Raw genomic sequence first — 21,040 nt, 5'->3', positions numbered from 1 at the left:
TGATAACATGAAAAAAATAAAAAATAAAAATAATAATAATAATACACCACAGAATAATTAATCCATATTTTAGATTTTTACCCTGTTATTTAGTCCACTCTAAGTTTTTTTTTTTTTACACTTATTTCATAAAATTAGCAAAAAATATATTAATAATTCAGTAACAATGAAAATATATTGGAGTATCAATAATGTAGCAATTTAAGAAGTTAACAAAAACACTTTTAAGACATTTGTATCTGAAATTGTAAAATTATGTGTTGTGAGAAATTACAATTCATATATATATATATATATATATTTATATATATATATACACACACACACACACACATATATACTATACATATACATATAATGGAAGCTTGTTTCCACCACTGAATAAAAAATAAAAAAGGTAATTGCGACTTTTTTTCTCTCAGAATTGTGAGATATAAACTTTTGCATATAAGCAGTTGCGAGTTTATATCTCACAATTCACAGTCATCACAGTCGCAAGTCTGAGACCATTAATGAAAATGCCTGTTTTGGAATTTTTTTTTTTTTTTATAAATGCAACTTATATTATCAGCATTTTGAGAATATCAAGAATGTTCCATCTGATCATCTGTAAAAAAAAAAAAGTCACATACAAAATTGCTTATTTGAGATTAGTGACCTATAGGCCTATATCTTATTCATTTTACGTAATAACTTTTTCTTCACTTTATTTTCACTATCTCTTTCACTGAAAGTTTATAGAATCTAAGGGTATGATTCAACAACACACTGCGAGATCTGGACATTGATATAATTCCCTGGTGAACAGCCGGGGATTCCTTAGAGTGACATCACAATCATGCAATCGGAGGATTCAGCGGGATAGTGTTACAGTGACATGTTTACATAAGAGCGTATTCTTACTTGCAATTGTGAAATAACTGGCTGGATGCAAACAAGCATGTATTGGCAGGAAGACTGACGTGAGAGTAAAGGGAGAGCGAAAGGGAGACACGCATACGATTTGACAATAACATTTTGTTAGACCACTAGTTATGCATTAGGTCATATGAACTAGGATTTATTAATATTGGATAATGATCACTTCTACTTACAGTATACTACATTTCAAGTTTAAAAAATTAACATTGGTTTATGTGTTATGAATAAACAATATTATAGATTAGCATTCATTAATTAATACCTAATTAATAAACTGTTTGTAAAGTGTTACCAGTCTAATTTTAAAAGAAATCAGCTAGTGCCACAAGACAAAATACACATATGAATTAATGGAAAACTGGTCAGGAAAAACAAGACAAAGATATTGGCTAAGAATATAAACTATGCAAAATGATTGAAAAAATGCATGCAGATGACTAAATGTTTCAGCATATCTTTATTGATGGTGTATAATAGCTATCAATAGAAGTGCAAACCTTGCTGTATAAATAAAATATCACTAGAGAAATTGCAGCAGGGGTTTGACTGAGCAAATAAGACATTTAGGGTCATGTTCGATAAACACAAACACATTGCACTGACAATAAAACAAAATAAAAAAATGTCTGAATTTAAATGAATTTTCATGAGATGAGTGAATGAATGAGATGTGGATGATTGTTTGGTTTTTGCTTTTGAGGTTTTTAGTGCTTTAGTTCACAATCACGATGTTTGATTAAATAATAATACAAATAATACAAAAAAAAAAATACTTTCATTTCAATAAATACATTTTCTGACATGTGCTCTTAAAGGGAAAGTGCACTACCGGAACATTTAAAGTTCTGACGGTGTGGATTCAATCCTTCCATTATCCAATGACTCTGATTTAAATAAAGAATCAAACATTCGATCACATACAGTTTACATAATTAAACAGTTTTAGACAATTAAGCATCATAAAAAACAACATTCATTTCTGCACTACAAACACAACAAACATTTTTCAAAGTCTGTTCCAAAGAGGAAACTGCAATATAAATGTTACCCTTTGATATTTCCTTTCGTATATGGGGGGTCTTAAATATAATGATAATGACAAACATTGAGAACATTATTGCTGTCAGTATTTAAAAGCTGAATCAGGACAATATCTGAGGACATTATAATTATTCCTTTTCAAAGTACAGTGCTATATCAGAAGTAGCTTCAAAATGATCTGCAGCTGGTTTAACTTCAGTTAAAGGCCTTCCTTTCTCTTTCCAACCACAGTCTCAATACATTCGAAGAGCTTATGGAACCACCACTAATCCAGGTTGTGGTGAGGAACTGACATAGTGCAATTGTGATTAATACCACGTCATCGCCCACTTCCACTTGCTGTAGGTGTTTGACAAATAGTCCGTTTTGAAGAGCCTGGAAGCTATAATATAGTGTGGAAAAATAACAGAGACTTTTCCTCTATGGAAAAAACGTATTCGCAGCTCTCCAAATTTTAGCTTCGCGATTACACTTTTGGTCCAGGGCGAGTTTTGACTATGGCATCGTCCTAATATTTCAAACTGGGTGAAAGCGAGAGATTTCTTCATGGTAATTCAAGACTGAAGGTCATGCCATAGTTGTATCATTTAAACGGCTCTTCTGAAGGACGAGCACCTAAAAAGCTTCTTATCCAGTTGAGACACGGTTGTAGCTTTCCTCATCAAGTGCAGTAGGGAAGCACTGGGATCCCAGCATGTAGTGCAGGCCAAAGAGGAGCTCAGGAATTTCGATGGTGCCTTCGTGTGCGACTTTCATAGTGACTTCGTTTCTTTCAGACAGCATGATCACTTTCTGCATTTCCTTGCACTCGTTGACCTGTAGGGTCTGCAGGTGGAACGATTTATTCCCTGTTTCTATTGTCAGGTTGGCACCCATGCCATTCTGTGTTAAGCTTTTCATACAAGCCCACAGATAGACCATGTAGGGTCCTCCACAGGGCAGCTTCACCCTCTTCTCATTGTACAGAAGCACTGCCTGTTTCCAGAGGATCTTGAATTTGGGCTCATCTCCATCTAATTCTGACACACACACACACACACACACACACACACACACAGAGAAATGAGAATTAGATGGTCATTTAGTTTTCTTCTATATCTAGAACTGTTTCTTCTGTGACTGACATTAGTCAGCTGATTTCACCTTTCCTAAGTAGTTATGCTAAAAAGTTAAGTGTCTAAAGAAAGAAAAAAATTGTGGCAAGTTGTTAGAAATGTACTCTTTTTATTTATGTAAAAAAAAGAAAAAAAAAGTAATGTTTCAGGGGAGTTAGACCAAATTACATTTTAGAACCCGAACTGACTTTGCCCTGATATAAAGATGTCAACGTATGTGATATTAGACATATGAGACACTTATTGACCTTAACACAGTCGTAAGGGTCTGCAGCTCTTAATTCAGAAATGAATACAAGTTGAATGCATTTTCTGGATAAATTCATAGATATGTCAAAAAAAGAGGAACACCGCCACATCACTGACTCAAAAACTACAAGTATATAGTTATAACAGGATTTTGTGGCACTTTATGGCGCTCTATCTGCTTAAACTTTTTGTAAATAGATTTATTATTTATTTACAGAAAATGAATCTGAAAGATAATAGGAACACTTACTGGTACCGTTCATCTGCATGTATATCCCTGTGTCCTGTGAAAACGGCAAAACAAAAGTTTAGTGCTTTGATAAAAAATATATGAAATGTACAGTATCCAACTGCAAATGTAAATGTACAAAATCCAACTAACCATATAATCATGCAATTTGCAATAGCAAAACAAATCATCAGCACACATTCAAAGTGGAGATATTTCTGTCTCTTTAAAACAGCATAAATGCAGACACTCTATAACACTTCATAATCATAACAGTAATAATCATAATCACACTGGAGGAGAAAACATCAACACTGTATCAGTTAGCCTACCTGCCATCAGCACACAAAGCGATGGAAATAGATTACAGTAAAGAACAGATTATGAATTCTGAACTGACGAAAGCGTTAACGTAATTATTCAGTTTTCTTCTTGTCGCTTACAGTGTAAGCCTATCTTTGAATTGTAGATCATTTAAAAATAAAAGTTGTAATAAAAATAGGCCCATATGATTTACTTTAATGCTGTGAAAATGTATTATAAAATAAAAATTTGTCAACATTTTATATATATATATATATATATTTTTTTTATTAATGTTTATTAATAATTGTAACAGGCCTACTTTAGAACACACATTTTTTAAGAGTACTGTCCCTTTAAGAGCACATATCAGTACACAACTGTGTAAAGCCCATTTCAAAATGAATATTTATAATATTCACTTGTAGCAAACTGATTTTCGTTTTTAGTGTGTTATTTTAAACTATAGATTTAGAATATCAGCCAATGAGATGATAAAGCCATCTAAAAAATTAGTACAGTCTTTGTGTTAAGCTGAGAAATCACACTTCTGCTGCTAATTATGCATTTACAAAATTGTGAATTTTTGCTGTTATTAATAAAATAAACATTTCATTGTTTTGATTTTAGGGACTTTTATTTTACAACCAACTATTTTTGTTGCTGTGTTCGGTCACCACTTGGTATCCAGGCCAAGTTGATTCAAAATACAGAAACAGCAATGATCAAAGTGATGAGAAATACCAGACACACTCATTCTGATCGACATGGAAAATTCCATCCTCTGTCAAATCAACAGAATCGCACAAAAACACTTATTGGCCACAGCAAAACGGCATTTGTGGAACATGTGGGCTGAAAAGGCATGCATAGAGAAAGTGTCACACCTTTGCCCAATAAAATGCCCTTTCAGACAGTTTCTCAGGACCGGGCTCAACCCAAATAGTGTGTGCACATCACATGTGTGGGCCCTCACAGTGGGGACATTACGAGAATGGAGCGATTAAATGGAAACTGGAGCTTTACCATCCTGTTCTAGCTGGACAATTTAATAAGTGTCATTTGCGGGTAGCGTTATCTGATATTAGTTATTTTGACATGGAAAGTTACACCTCCTGACCTCAACAGTTAGGTTTACCCTCTAATCCATTTAAGGGACAATCTTAAAAACAAACTCACATAAATTTAAACAGGAGTTTCCCAAAAGGGACTTGTCAAGGCAAAGCTCAATGAGACCACACTCGAGTGAGACATACAACAAGACCACATGAAACAACACCCTGAGGCAGGTGGTTTAACGAATAGCCTAGCTCTAAACTAAACACAAACTGCTCTCATTGAAATTCCACTCAAACCTACCTAATACAAAAATACTTAATAAAATCTCAAAAAGATCATCTCAAAACAAAAGTTCATCTATATTCTCAGATATTTAAGTAAGTAATATCTGCCCGTGACACTTCTGAAGAGCTTCACTTCAAACAAACCATTGCCATTCACGGTCAACAGTGCCCTCTAAAGGACTTTCTATTGGACTTTAAGCTGTAGTTACCACATCATACATCATCTACAACACTCAATCAATATTATAGTCCGTAAAGAACTGAAATTAGATCAGAAACGAGTTCTTACGGCTCCAGACTGCTGGCTGATATAGATGTAGATGCTGAGGGCAGCACAAGCGGCTGTTAATAAACCCTGGATGACGAACACCGCGAGCTCTTTCCTCCGCCTGTTGCCACAGCGACAGCGCGCGCTACCGCCGCTCTCTAAACACTCTCGTGCATCCTTTGAGTCCATACCTAGTGACGGACAGAGTGAGTTTATCTGCCCTGAGAAGAAACTCCGCGCTTTTATAACTGCGAAAAGGCGGAGGAGGGAACAAACGAAACCCCGAAAAAAACATCCCCTTCCAACGCATCGAGCCAGAGGCCGTGTGTGTGGAGGATGCTGTAGTTTTGATGTGTTTGGCTTATTCAGACCGATCTTTCACACACTTACCTCAAGCAGGCTAATCGCGGCCAATGCAAAGTGAAATGCCTGCTAAATGCTCTTTAGGCTTCAATAATAATAATAATAATAATATGTAGGCTAGGCTATTTTTTATTTACAAAGAAATGTTAACACTATACGAAATTCATTTATTCCATATGCATGGACAAAGTATACATATTAGATAAATTATATAGGCATTTTTAGCGCATATATATATACCTTATGCCAGCCTGGACCACTTAAACCAGATAAAATATATTGCGTTACATCAAAAGTTTATAATTGAAAGATGAAAAGGTGTTTATATAGGCTATATATATATATATATAGGCTATATATATATATATATATATATATATAGGCTATATATAAAACCCACAGTCTTAGATTTATATAAAAAAATCCATTATTTATATCCAATATTTTCATTTTCCATCAAATTGTTTCAGTGTGATGTATGCACTGTAAAAATATATATTTGTTGGTTTATCTTAGAAGTAAGTAACCTGGTTGCCTTAAAATGTTTAGTTAGGCCTAACTGAAATCAAAAATGTGAGTTAATACAATAAAGGAGATTGATTTAATCAATAGAAACTCAGATTATTATGTTATCTGAACCACATGAATGATCTAATTGATTTGACAAAAGAAAACATTTTAATAACAAATACAGTAGAGTTACAGCATGCTAATATACGTCTTTTCAAAATCTTTTTCACAGCTCAGACTCATAGAGGTTTAAAAATCAACAACAAAAGGCTGGCAGCTTATTCCACACATATTTCATCCTTTTTTCTTTTCCTTTTCTTTTGAGATTAAAGAGGCATGGCTTTCTTTAACAATATACATCATGCTATGTTTCCAAACACGGCATTAGAACAAACCTACAAATTGTCACATTTAAAGTGAAACTTAAGGGAAGGCCAATGCTATTTTACCGTATGGTAACCCATACGACCCCAGGGGAATAGGCGTGTGTGACAAAAAAAATAATATTTTAAATTTTATTACCATTGCTTCAGGCCAACTGTCATGCATGCATGCGTTCACTGGTGTGAAGTATAAGCGCGTTGTGGACTAGGCTATTTATCAAATCTTATTTTGTTTTTGGATAAATAAGTGAATTTAAAAGTGTTAATTTAGTTAGAGTTAAAGGCACGTTTACACCAACAAGGACAACTATAAAAAAATAACCATAAAGGTAAGTAGCCTATAATTCAATTTCAACCATATCGTTTTATATCGAACTCTCCTATTCTTTAATAATGAGAACGATTTTTAGAACTATATTTAGGCTAGTTATCGTCCTTAGTGTGAAGAGAGAAAGTCAGACATCTGGGACGGCATGAGGGTGAGTACATGAGCAAATCTTTCTTTCGTTTGTAGGCTATATTGTATTATTTCAGAATTTCATTCTATCATCATTTGAGGGTTTTGCTTTTTAAGAAATCACAGTTAAGAAATTTGTAAATTAAAAATAATAAATAAAGTAAAGTATCCTTTCCTGCGTTAGCTATAGCCTAAATCCTGAAATAATGAAACTGCACAGATGCACACCATAGCCTACACAGAAACCACAGCACAAAACGAGTTAGCCTATATTACTTCCAATAATAAATGAAGGAACACAAAATATTGATTTGAGTTCAATTTTTATCTAAGCTTCTGCTAAGAAAAATAGACCAGAAATCCATTCGACAACTGACATAACACGAAAAATATTAAATAATAATAGCCTATTACAATATTAACTTACATAGCCTATTATGTTTACGATAAGATGGCAGTTCTACATTGAATTACACCCTGGGCGAGACCTCCTTGGAGCAATTCACCTTGGTGGTGGTGACCAAGTAATCGTTTTGTATTACCTATTTTTATTAGCCATTCAGACAATTCAGAAAAACAAAAATGTGCAGGAAATAGGCTATAGAGGCCCGTATTTATAATATTATGAATGAAATGCGCGTTATTTGAAAGAAAGTCGAGGTGTCACTTACTTAGATAACTATATGGATCCCCCGTTCCCCCCTCTTGTCAGTTCCATTTGGAAGAGACCCAGAGGTGAACTGTCATCCGCGCCCGCGCCTCCGCGCCCCCGCGCCCCCTCCCCTTTCCCCTTTCCCCTTTTCAAACAAACAGCTTCTGTGCACGGCATCTTCTCAGCAAGCAGGGGCGCCTTGCAGCTGCAGGGGACGCAAATTTGCCAATTCCCCACACAGTGAAATGATAGATAATAGAAAACCGAATAGAAAAAAAGGCCCGTTGTTTTGTATCACTGTATCATGTCACGCTGCCTCTCGTGAGCTATTTCTTTATTCAAAATCCCACCAGTGTTTTGTACCTTTCGAGCAGAGGTCGATTAGTCAGAGAACACGTGTTGATGGTGGTTACAAATGTGACACTTCTAAGTACTTAAGCATAGTGTCACATTTGTAAGTAACCACCATCAACACGTCTTCTCCATCGCGATATATCTAGGCCTAGCCGCGTTTCCATTACCCTTCAAATTACGCAAATTAAAATTTGCGAATTGAAAATACGCTTAATAGAAACACGTAATTTTTGCAAAATCTCCCATTTATCGCAAAAAAGTTTTACGCTCGCATGAGAAGGTTTTTCAGGCAATTCGAAAAAGAAATATTTCGCAAAACTGCAATGGAAACAGTTTTTGCGCATTTACAGGTCACATGACGTAGATGACGCGGTGTGTTTGGACAGAATACGAGACAGAGTTCTTTATTAAATTCATATAAGACAAAATAATTACAGGAATAATGGATTCTAAAACTCAAATAAATGCCACAATCAAGACCTCGAAGCAGATATGAGGGAGAAACACCCAGAAACACCTCATATGTGCCGCTCACTTATAAGGGTCGTTCCTTACCATTAATGCTTGGAAAACACACAGAGTGGGGGGAAACGCCCCACACCTGTTTTTCCCAAAATAACCCTAGTCAAGATACATTTTTACTGTTGCTATGCACTACGTTGATAACGGGGATATACAAATCTCTATGGAGAAGCTGACACCAGCAACATATTTGAAGAGAAGAGGATTACATGGTAAATGCTATAATTTTCAAATATTAGTAAACAAGTGTTTAAGAGAATATTGTTCTGCAGGATATCACAGTGATGTATGATAGATGAATAGTGAAGTCTGTAGTTTGAGATCATATGTTATTTATAAGGAATATAATTATTATTTTTTTTTTTTATTTTTTTTTAAAGTCATAGCTTGTGGGGTAATCATAATTACTATAATAAAATATTTCTGTCTATCAAATCCTTTGTTTTACACTTAATGCAGTAGGCTATAACTAGGTGGTAAAATCAAAATATTTGAACAAAACATGAAAAAATTACCTCAAGTGAGCATTAACTAGCTAGCTTGCTAGCAAAGTTAGCTCACTGATGGAAGGTAGTTAAATTTGGCTATTTTGGACATTGCTGAAATAAATATTAATATACATGTTGATACATTACTTGCCTTTTACTTTTAGAGATTAAAAACTATTGTCTGTTAATTTTGCTGTTGATCTATGAAGCAAACTGGTTGGTAAGAAAGGGGGCAAATATTTTCAGTCAAAATACAAATTAATTATGAAGGCTGAGCAATTTTAATTTTTGGTTAATAACTCCTGCCATAGTCACTCAAAACTGGGATGGCAATTCTAGTCACATTTATGTTTTGTTTCACTGTAATGTCACATTTTCCTTAAGGGGGGCGTTTTCCCCCACTCTACCCTACATCTCCTTCGATTAATAACAATGGCAAGTGCAGTGGCTGGGATTGGTACATAAACCTACCAACGTCCGTTGCCATGGTTTTTGGAATAATTTTACTTATCGCGAGAGGAAAAAATGAAGTTTTAGTTGCATAACATCGGTTAATGGAAACGCCGTCATTTTTCAATAGTTTTTTGTCAACATTTAGAAAAAATCGCAAATCTGTAATGGAAACACGCCTGTGAGAAAGCCTAGGTTTTATCACACTTCTGCCCAGCAGACTGTCGGTCAGTTGGACTGGGGAAGCCCCTCTGGGACAGGAAGGCAGCGGTCAGAGGTAATTTCACAGAGGAGGGAATGCGAAAACTAATTGTTTAAAAATTAGGCTGGGCAAGTCAACTACAGAAAGTTTGTGAGAAATTATCTTATGATAAAAGAGATAAGGGTGTAATAGCTACGTGTTTGGGACTTCTCTCACCTTATCTCACTAAAGTACCTTGTGTGTGTGTGTGTGTGTGTGTGTGTGTGTGTATGTGTATATATATATATGTATATATATATATATATGTATATATATGTATATGTATATGTATATGTATATATATGTATATGTATATATATATATATATATATATATATATATACATACATATATATATACATATATATATATATATATATATATATATATATATATATATATACATATACATATATATACACACACATACACACACATAGGCTATATATATATATACACACACACATACATACATATATACATTTTTGTATTTTTTTAAATACGTTTGAGGGATACATTTAGGCTCTTTAGTAGGCTATATTCGGGATACAGACTGTGTCCGAAAGCTAAAACAGATACCTTGCTTTTTCATGCAGAACATGATTTTACCAAGTGCAACATGATGATCCGGAACAATATTCCAATCAACCAATCAGATTTGAGGGATAAGTTTACAGTTTATGTCAAGCTTAGGCAACAAGGGCTAGGTGGTATGGTTAGGTTTAGGGGTAGGGGATATGGTTAGGATAACATTTTTGGACAGAGATGTTCAGTACTAAAATAGAGAAGGAAATATATAAATATATATCTTAATCTTTAGCTCATTTGTCTTAACCTTTATGCAGCAATTTAAAGGTTTCAAAAAAATAATAATTTCAAAGGTAGATTGTTTCAGGTTTGTTTCTTCTGTAAAATAATCACTGAAACTTTATAAAACAGATAAATGTATCACACGGAGAAACTAAACACAAGCAAATTTGAAAAAGAAACCGAATCTTTGTGCTTAGATTTATCCAACAATGTAAAAGGTGTTATACCTAAACCCTGTGGGCAGACAGAGCTTTCTGAAGATTGGGATTGGTAACTGAAATGTTGTCACTAAATCTCTGATCGCTTCAGAGGGACTGTCCCTGTACCAAATGTACAATATTGTCGTGTTATGCAGGAATGACAAATGTGTAAATTCATGTTTAAATGGGGACTGTCATTGTGAAGCAGGGACGGGAGGAAGACATTGGCACAGTCCTCTGTGATTAAAGGTGTAAAAAGTACAGATACTGTCAAAATGGTACTTTAATTAAACATCTAAGTACCTAGCCAGAAAATACTTTAAAGTGGAAAAAAAATTCCATATTTAATTTTACACAAGTGTGTTGTAAACAAGTAAACACTTTTCTTAGCTTTTTAAATTTAAACAAGAGTTTAAAGTCACCTCAACACAGAATGATGCTAAAAGCATAATATATTAACTTAGCATCTGTCATTTAGGGGACAATCCCACAACCATGGCTCTCTAATAGAAAAAAGTGTTTATAGTTATGCTTGCAAAATGCAGGGGGAAGTGCCCTTTCACAATTGATCAGTTAAAACCTTACCACTGTGGCCCGCCTGTTCCTAAACTATAGCCTACTTCAAGTAGAGTTCACTTACGATTATTAAAGTAGCCTACCTGTAAAATGACAAAACTTAAGCCTCAGCATTTTCTATCTATTAAAGAATAATGTTTACTGAAACGTTGGAATTTTAGACTTAAGGTAGCCTACATCTATTTATAAACCTCAGTCAGGGTAGCACCATATATAAGTTTTGACAGGAATGAAAACAAGGCTGTGAGGATAGTGCTGTTGTTTAAGAATCCAATTGTTACGTTAGTTGATTAAATGTCTTTCTGGAGAGAAAAAAAAAGTTCATCCAAGTTCACTCGACAACATACTCATGACGTCATATACATAACGTTACTCAAACTATCAGTCAAACAGCACGAAATAAACTCATAACACAAAATGAATGAATAAAGGAAAACATGAAACATACAATAGCCTAACACTACAACTGTAGCCTACTTTATCTCCGCATCACTTGCGCCGCGCGCGCTAATAACGGCACGTTTGCTAACCAAACCGATCGTTAACACTAAACAGAGTTTATAACACTCTCATATACATCGGGAAACAATTAATACAGTGAACAGTCCTAATTATGAAGCTATAAGAACAATGATGGTGTGCATTTTATACATTTGTTACCTGTAGCCTAAAGGATGATATTAATTAAAGGTTGTATCAGTGATTTCAGGCCCAAACATAAATTATCACATTCATCTAATCTTTCCTAACGATCCGCTAGCTGCCCGCCCTATAAGCATGCCATCAAAAAAACTCGTCTCTGAGTCTGTAGGCAGCATAGGCTCTGAGATCTGGGGCCCGTTCTTCGTACGTCGCTAACTCAGTTAACGTTAGCTGGATTTGATTGTTGACGATTTGGCATGATCTTGGATTGTTTGGTTCTTCGAAGCTCATCCTGGACTTGCTGTCATAGCAACAGGTGCGCAAACTTAAACCTGCTCGGGAGCAGGCTTATTTCATGTAAACAGGATTAGACTGCGGCTTCATAAGCGGAGCTGATACGGGAAGTCCAGCGCAGCGCGATAGTGCACTTTCTGAGATGTATATTTTTTCTCGTGACTCGTGAGAATGTCGTTTACATTATTAAATTGTTGGAAACGCACATTTATTTTCGACTTGTTGGAGTCTGGCTTTAACTACAGCACAAACTGTTTGCATTGCCCTAAGATTATTTGCGAGTGGCTCTTTCCTTTACACTATTGGAGATGCGGAGAACTTGATGGAAAGTGCTGTCTGTCGTGTCATTCGGAGTTTACCTGGCGCTTTTAGGTTTAAAAAACAGTTTTAGGTTTTTTTGTGGCATTTCCAAGCCACTTAAGACCCAATGTTGTAAAGCATTTTTTTTTAAGCATTTTTTTTTTTCATGACCATGCCGATTACAGTATGTGTCACTCAGGCTTCACTAACGTGATTGGTACCAGACTATAGGCTACCATAGACTGCCATCAAGGCCTCAATGAAGGGGATTATGTGAACAGAAAGGGGGTTCACAATGTAAATGTGCAGCCCAGTTACTATTGGGATTCTTAATATTCCAGATTAATAATATTATATCAAATAAATAAAAAAAGGCAGTTGACTAAAATCTTCCATATCACAAATGTGAAAGCAAAATGGCCAGGATCTGTGCATGACTTTAGAATTTTCAGAGATTCACATTTATGCACATTATTTGAAAGTGGTAAGGAAAGTTCCACAATTAAATATCAAGCTCACTGTATTACATACACTTATGCTGATCCTAACAGAACTGCATTTTTTCATAGGTGATTATGACATGTTCCTGCCTGCAGACAGGTGTTTTATGACCCCATTCCCTGACCCAAACCAGTTACAATGCAGCTCCAGGACAAGGGCACACAATGAAATGAACGTTTGGCTAACTAAAGGGAAGATTTCAGTGTCTGAAAAGTCTGAGGGTTGCACACCTGACAGGGCCTGTGACATTGTTGCATGTGCCATATTACACAACATTGGCAAAAAAACAACAAAAAAAAAACACTTTTCATTAAATGTTTAATAAAAGACAAATATGCTTAGTTCCTTGAGTTTTATTTCAATTGTTCTTTGTAAAGAAAAGCCAGTGGTCAAGTGATATTAGACACATGCCTCATGCAACAAATAAAAAGGAAAAGTTGGCTATACACTGCCCACCTACTGTAGGCCTATGTCTCCTCTGTCTGTGCAAACTCTTCTGTAGGCCTTTCTGTAGATGTGGAATCCTGCAACTTATATTGCAGCCATAAAGCATACAAGTATAAATTAAGTAATTTATGTAAAAGTTATTTATGCACTTGCAGGTAGGCTAGTTCCTCCATGACAGTTATCTGAGAGGGTTTATTCACTGTCCAGTGCAATGGAAACAAATGGACATTACAAAGTCTTATACTTTCTTTCCTTTGGAAAGTTAGAAAATGTCCACTTACTGCACATATTTCAGCCACCACTTTCTTGGGAACAGATACGTGTTCCATAAGTGTTGGTGTATTATGTAAAAGTGCACAAAAGAGGAAAACACAATGTCATTACAATGAACTACACTCAGGAAAAATGTGATCAATAACTCATATTTTTACATTAACATAAGTTTATCAGTTTTCACTTTCACAAGTCAAAGCAATTCTTCATTACTCAAGATTTAACAGTTGAAATGACTATACAGCCTTATTTTAATGCAGCAAAAATTATTTTACAGTGTAGATCTTTTCTTTTCTTTTTCAGCCTTTTTTTTGGTTGCTTTTAAACACAACCATTTATTTAACAGTGCCTTTTATAGAAGAGACTATAATATAACAAAAAATTACCATTATGTAGAATATTTTTGTACTTCACTTTTATTTGTTCCCATCTTCTAGTGTGGTAACTCTGAAATTACAATGAACAAAGTAATTATGCAATTATTAAAATACAAAAATATAGGCTAATAAGTGATAAAAACATCTAACATGGCCACTTCTAACGGATTTAAATTGTCTGCTACTTTTTGCCAGCCCTCTCTCCTGGCTTTTGCAGACTTTGAGGTGTTCCCTGGCGTTTTGATTAAACATTAAAATTCCGAATAAACTTCGACTATTAGTTCTTGCTCTGCTGAGGAGAAAAACTGTGCGCGCTCTTTGGCCACGCTGAGCAGCCAATAGCAGCGTTGCTGATCAATGTTTCGACTATCGATACATATCCCCTTTTAAACCAGCGCAATCCAGCGATACTAATCATAAACAACAGGTGTGTTCGAAGAACCCAATTAGCCGGATCATGATTAGCACGATGATATCATCTTGGATGTGTCATTTGATCTCGGATGTAATAAGCAACGTACGAAGAACGGGCCCCTGCACACAAAAAGTCGGAGCTGAAGAAGAAGTTGGCTCAAAACCTTACAACACCCTCCCCCTGTCGGTGATTGGTTGGAACACTATTTGTTTTGGTTTTGAGTGGTTGGTGAAACCAATTGTTTTTGTGTGCAGATCTCAGAGCCTAGGCTGCCTACAGAGATGCGTTTTTTTGACGGCATGCTTAAGCCTCTGTTGCCTTCACCATACCTAGAGATTGGCATGGAGTACTTTCCATAAGATCATCTCTCAATGCAAATCAAACCAGCTATTAGGCTAACTGAAATAAAACCATGCCAATCTCTAGGTATGGTGAAGGCTATGTGATGATGTGGGGCTATTTTAATTTCAAAGGCCAAGGGAACTTTATCAGGATGCATAGTATCCTGGATCCATGAAGTAACTGGCCTTTAAAAATAAAAATCTGCCTGCCTCTATGGGAATTTAACATAGGGGTGTCCAAACTTATGCACCCTGTATTTTAAGGAAGAACATTTATTTATTTACGATACATTATTCATTCACAAAGAAAATTGGTGTCCTTAAAGGTTGGATTTTCCCTAATTTTTTTAATTAAGGCATCAAGTTCAATTTACAAAAGATGATTTTTTATTCCTCTTTTTAGTCAACTTTAGCATGGGTGTCTAAACTTATGCATAGCACTGTATTTGTAATATGAGCTGCAGGCATGCAAACTTTGGGCAAAAAACAAAAGTAGTGCTTTTTCCCATTTTTAAAATGTCACAGTTGGCATACAGTAGCTATAATAAAACAAAGATGATTTAGCTAAATAGACCTAACAATCTCTGTGTAAAAGTAAAATAATGATGCAGTTCTAAAGTCATTTTAACCCCCCTGTAATCTGACTCCAGATCTCAGGTGAAAATTGTCATTTTGACCCATTTTACAAAACTATAATTTCTCAGTAAATATACATCCATCACATGTAGCCTAATATTTTGGCTTTCTTCTTCATTTACGTTTATCTTTCTTCAGAATATTTTTTTTAACAAAATCTTTTTTGAGCCGGGAAAATTTGAGCCGGGAAAGTTTCTGAAATGTGGTTAATTTTTCCACAAAATGACCCAAATGTGTTTGTCTGAGAACCTTTGAGAAACTTCATCCTTTGTACACATATTTAACTGCAGATGCTAAAATGATATGCACTGTGTTGTACAGTACAAATATTTTGAGTGTCCCTTATTCTGTCCCTTATTTTCCTATAAAGAGCCACGATTGTCCCTTATAGTCCATGAGCCAGGGCCCCAAATTTGGTCCATCGGTATCATCTGGGGGGACAAAGTCTCATAGTGATTTTTGGCAAGGTATACACCCCTAGTACTAGAAAAATCAGGATAGCAGTGTAGGGGTGGTAGCGAAATCACCTTTTTCAGCTCATGAAGTTACTAACCCCCTAAGATAAATTCCATTTTTGAAATCTGGTGTATATCTGGTTTAGGCTCATGCTAGGGATTTTGTCAATATTCTACAATATGGTGCTTGGTATCGTTGGAAAGGGGACCTTTTAGGCTTTCATTTAAGCCCAGTACTGAATCTGTCTGACAAACACAGAGGTCACATGACTTCTTTAAACCAGAAATAACACACATTTCTTCCCAATTTCCGCCTAAACTGTATGCTTTCTTTTATCCCTTTAAGGGATTTCTTTTATTCTTTTATTCATGTGGCATGAAATAACACCACGGACACAAAACTCAACAACTTCAATACTCAAGGCACTCTGATGACTCAGAAAATGTATAATATACCCATACTATTTATTTGTGAGAGCCTTAAATTAGACTTGTGCAGCCAGCACAAGTCTTCAAAATAGAATAGAGCCAATAGAATGGACAAATAGAATACCCTATTAGTCCAGGGCCAAATGGCCTATTTATTCATGTACAGTTGTAATAAAAAGTAGTTGTTTCAATAGTGTTGTCAACATAACACTTGTAAGTGGTTTAACAAAATGTTTCTATCATGTATTTTGATATTCACCCACTTTCAGTTAGAATGTCAGAAAGTAGCTCATGCACAGAATGTTGATGGATTTGGACAGTTTGACAAGGTTTTGTCAGTTTTGTGAAAAGATTGTTGGTTCAGTTGACTGGTTATAACAACACTACCAACTATGCCATCTTCAATCAACTTCCATTGAGTTCCAGGGGTATTAAATGCAAGTACAAAATACTTTTTCTCTTGTGCTTGTGAATTGGTGGGGAATAGTAGCAGAATAGTAGCAGTAGCTAATGTAAGCTTGGTGTTTTTCACACTTAGTATACTTCTTTTAAACTTAAAATAAGAAAGTATACTTTCAGTCTACATTTTATGTACTCCTCAGAAATATACTTAAAATTACACTGCAGTGTACTTGATTTATACTGAGAGAAAAGTCCAGGGCCCGTATTCATAAAGATTCTAAGAATCCTCTCAGAAAACTAAAAAAAGAATAACGAAACGCAATATGTGGCGGCCAGTGTTGATTCTGAGGCGCACCGCCACTAATTTGTCTCTATGTGTGGGAAACACTGAAGTCTATCACTCGCTGTCTCGTTTTCTCATAGTTAAAATCAGAATGCACTGTAAAAAAGTTACTGCCTTAAATAAAGGACAGTAAACGTAGATGTTTAAGTCATTTCAACTTAAATTACATTAAACTGACTTAAAATCTTGTATAACTTATAATTTGAAAATGGCTTAACTTATTTTGATGAGTTAAAGCAATGTAAAAACATATGTTACTTATCGAACATATCATTTTTTTACAGGCGAATGGGAAATTTGCTGCAAATAAAATAATAGATCAAATTTAAATTCTGGCCATTGTCTACAATCCTTTTCATGTTAACTAAGTGGCCAAAAATAAAACTATATACTATGTTAAGATGAAATTATTTGAATAAAATCTAAATAAAATAAGCTTGTTTTAAATGCTTCAAATCCTGTAAATGCTTTTTGTATCACAATATTATTGTGTACATGATTAAAAATGGATTTTCATTTAAATGCAAACATTGAACATTGCAAACGTTGAAATGTTGTGTGTTTTTAATTACAGTATTATGTAATTATTAGTGTTTTAAGAGTGATGGCAGCAAAAGTAATCTAAAAATAAAAATAGAAGTGCACAATTAAATATAAAAAGCTCTAATATCAGTTGATTGCCAATATGCTACAGATTTGTTAACTTGCCAATACCTGGCTGTTGTCATACAATCCGAACATACTTTCCATTTTTGTCTCAACCATTTATCATGAGCGGTTAGTCAGATTACAGAGCAGCTACAGAGCTACAAAAAACAAAACACCACACAATGAGTGTGGTTGTGTGGTAAACACATATTCAGTGCCGTAGAGCTGGTGAAATCTGGTGTTCCTCAAGGATCAGTTTTGGGCCCTTTACTGTTTTGCATCTACATTTTTCCAGATGGTCAACTTTTAAGATCACTTGGTCTAACTTTCATTTTTATGCAGATGACACTCAGATTTACATACATTCAAAACCTGATGATAATTTGGCTATTGCCTTTCTGTCTCAATGCATTTTGAAGATAAAATAAATAAATAAATGGATGTCTCGAAATTTTCTTTGTCTAAACAGTGATAACAAGACTGAGGTTATACTCATTGGTTCACCCCACCAGCTACGTAAAGATGGGTCTTTAAATGTGGATGGCTCTATTTTAGAGTTTCAAACTAAATTTTCATCTTAGAAACATTGCCAGACTACGCCCTATGTTGTAATTTCCGGTGGCTGAAAAGTTAATTAACACTGAGGGGGTGGATTGGAATCCACTGCTGCTTCAATGTATATGTAATGAGTGATTATAATCAATATTTTTCCTTCTAAATATCACATGAGTTGAATGACTTCTCTGGAGATTTTACTTTGTTATAGAAGTTACCAGTGTGTTTACTGAAATGTTTTTTTTCATGTATTCTTTAATGTCTGTATTTGATATCTGAATGCAGTAACAGTGCTGGCTTATTTAGCCCGGCTTCCAGAAACGAAATAGGGACTTTTTTTTGTGTTTGAGAAAGGTCTTCAATGTATTAAAACATAAAGGAGTCATTGAAGCCAATAGTTTAAGGGACCATTTCTTTGTTAAAGCCTTACTTTCCAGTTAGACTAAAGTGTAGTTCTACTTCAGAGAAAGAATGTATTATCTTGATGTTTTGAGAAAACTCTCCTGTTTATAGTTAGAGCCTGGCCAAATCCAACCTTGGAAAAGCTGTGTGTCGGTGAGTGTGTTAGTCTTCTTGGTTACAGGTTAAGGAACCACTGGTATTATTTGAGATTGACTGAGTCGTTGTTCTGGACATGCTGGCGCCCATCAACCCAAATCTGCGACCTGGAAGGTCACGACGTGCCTAACTTCAGGGTCTGAGTGTCAGCTGCATAATCGATGGAGATATGCTTCCGTCTATCTGTATATGTGTGGAAAATTACTATGTTTATCTATTTCTTAGCTAATCAGAAACTGCAACCTGAAGCAAGGACGTAGCTTAGACCTTGCTGTGACTGCTGTGATCTTTGTAACTGTGAGAGGGGCGGCCTACGAACTCCTGTGCAAGTCTTGAGTCTTGAAATCTCCTACATCCCAACGAGTGATTTCTGCTCCTCTGAAGATGGTCTTTTAACTGTTCCGTCAACTCGTTTAAGATCTATGGCTGATAGGGTTTTCTCTTCACGTGCTCCAAAACTATGGAACTCTCTGCCGTCTGAGATTAGGCAAGCAGAATCTCTTAGTGTTTTTAAATCTTACCTCAAAACGTACTTCTTTAGGGTCGCTTTTATTTGATTACTTCTAACAATGTCTTCTATACCATTTAATTATGGAATTGTTTTGATTACATGTTTTATATTTGTATTGTTGAATGTACTTCTGTTTTATGAATGCTTTTCTTTTATATTGTTGTGAAGTGCTTAGAGATGTATGTAACTTTTACAGGCGCTATAGAAAATAAAGTTTATTATTATTATAGTGGCTCCACAAATAATTGACTTTCTGGTCTAAAGATGGAGTTTTTTATTGAGAGAATGACCTTTAAAATTCACTATTTAAGGTGCACCCAGGGTTTTTCCTGGCTCAAAACGAGGCGGAGGTGATAAAATCCTGATCATGTATTTTAATTCAATTAATTGTAATTGATAATTACATTTTTATTTTTGATAGACCATCATAAAGCCTTCTGTGTTGCCCACAGTATTTTTGTGGGTGGAGCCCGGTACCTCTAGGGGGGTCCGGGGGCATTTTTTTCCCTAATTTTATTAAATGTATCCTCCATCTTTCATTTCAAATTCTTATATTTTATCAAGTAAGTGAGGATAGGAGCAGGCTTCACTCAATGCATATACTATTAAACTTTAAGAGTGCTGGCCTGGATAATTAGAATGCAGAAAGTAGGAGAGCACTATGCATAAATATACTTTTATTTGCACAGACGCGTTTCGGGGCGCGTGCCTTCTTCAGTGTGCTGAAGAATATATAATGTGACTGTAGGCTTGTTCGACTTCATGCAGCTCTGCGCAGACCGATCGGCGGCTGACTTGAAGCAGTGCATGCCGGTTAGAAATTTTGTCCGACTTGATACAGCGCCGACGCCACGTGACTGTGACGTGTGCCATCAAAGTACCACGATTCGAAAGTAGCCGGAGAACTCAGCCAGCGCAGCTTCTCAACATAGACAGTATATAAACTGGACACAGCGACCCCATTGGATTCAACGGAGACAAGTGAAGTCAATTAGAAGCTCTCACTTCCTGATGGCTGAGCGTACTGCGCAGACTCAAACTGAGCTTGACGACGTAGCTGTGCCAAGAGAAATCTAAATCATTCCCTTACGAAACTTGCAGAGACGGAGAGCGTGAGTAGGAGGTGTCCGTGAGCTAGGAGAAGGAGAAACTTTTAGTAGGTATTCTGATTAAAGGCAGGGTAGGTAGGATTTATTAAAAATTAAAGATCCAAATTTGTTAAAACTTTCTATATATATCAATACATAATTAAAATGTAAGAACTCTGAAAAAAAGAGTATAAAAATCAAGTGACTCTAGACCGTTTAATCTGTATTAAACACAGCTCATTATTTCGATTCGGGACGAATCAAAGGATTGGCTTAGGCGACTGTCACTCTCTCGCAACCATGGCAACCACCCTTTTGCCACACAGCACCTGCCCACTTGCGCGCGACCG

At 35.6% G+C, this 21,040-nt stretch overlaps 1 protein-coding gene across 1 annotated transcript; it reads right to left on the bottom strand.

Annotated features, from left to right (window-relative positions):
• Positions 1–1,400: 1,400 nt before the first annotated feature.
• LOC311305533 (uncharacterized protein) lies at positions 1,401–5,658 on the bottom strand (the record flags this gene model as incomplete). The annotated part of the gene is made up of 3 exons (XM_084433305.1): positions 1,401–2,981; positions 3,577–3,610; positions 5,491–5,658. The coding sequence occupies 3 exons, from the start codon at positions 5,656–5,658 to the stop codon at positions 2,590–2,592; spliced, it is 594 nt and encodes a 197-aa protein (XP_084289431.1). The 3' UTR covers positions 1,401–2,589.
• Between the last annotated feature and the right edge of the window lie 15,382 nt (positions 5,659–21,040).

Source organism: Rutilus rutilus (assembly GCF_951802725.1).
Source record: "Rutilus rutilus genome assembly, chromosome: 15".
NCBI classification, from domain to species: domain Eukaryota; kingdom Metazoa; phylum Chordata; class Actinopteri; order Cypriniformes; family Leuciscidae; genus Rutilus; species Rutilus rutilus.
The sequence above is the reverse complement of the archived record's forward strand: the minus strand, read 5'-3'. Positions and strand labels throughout refer to the sequence as shown.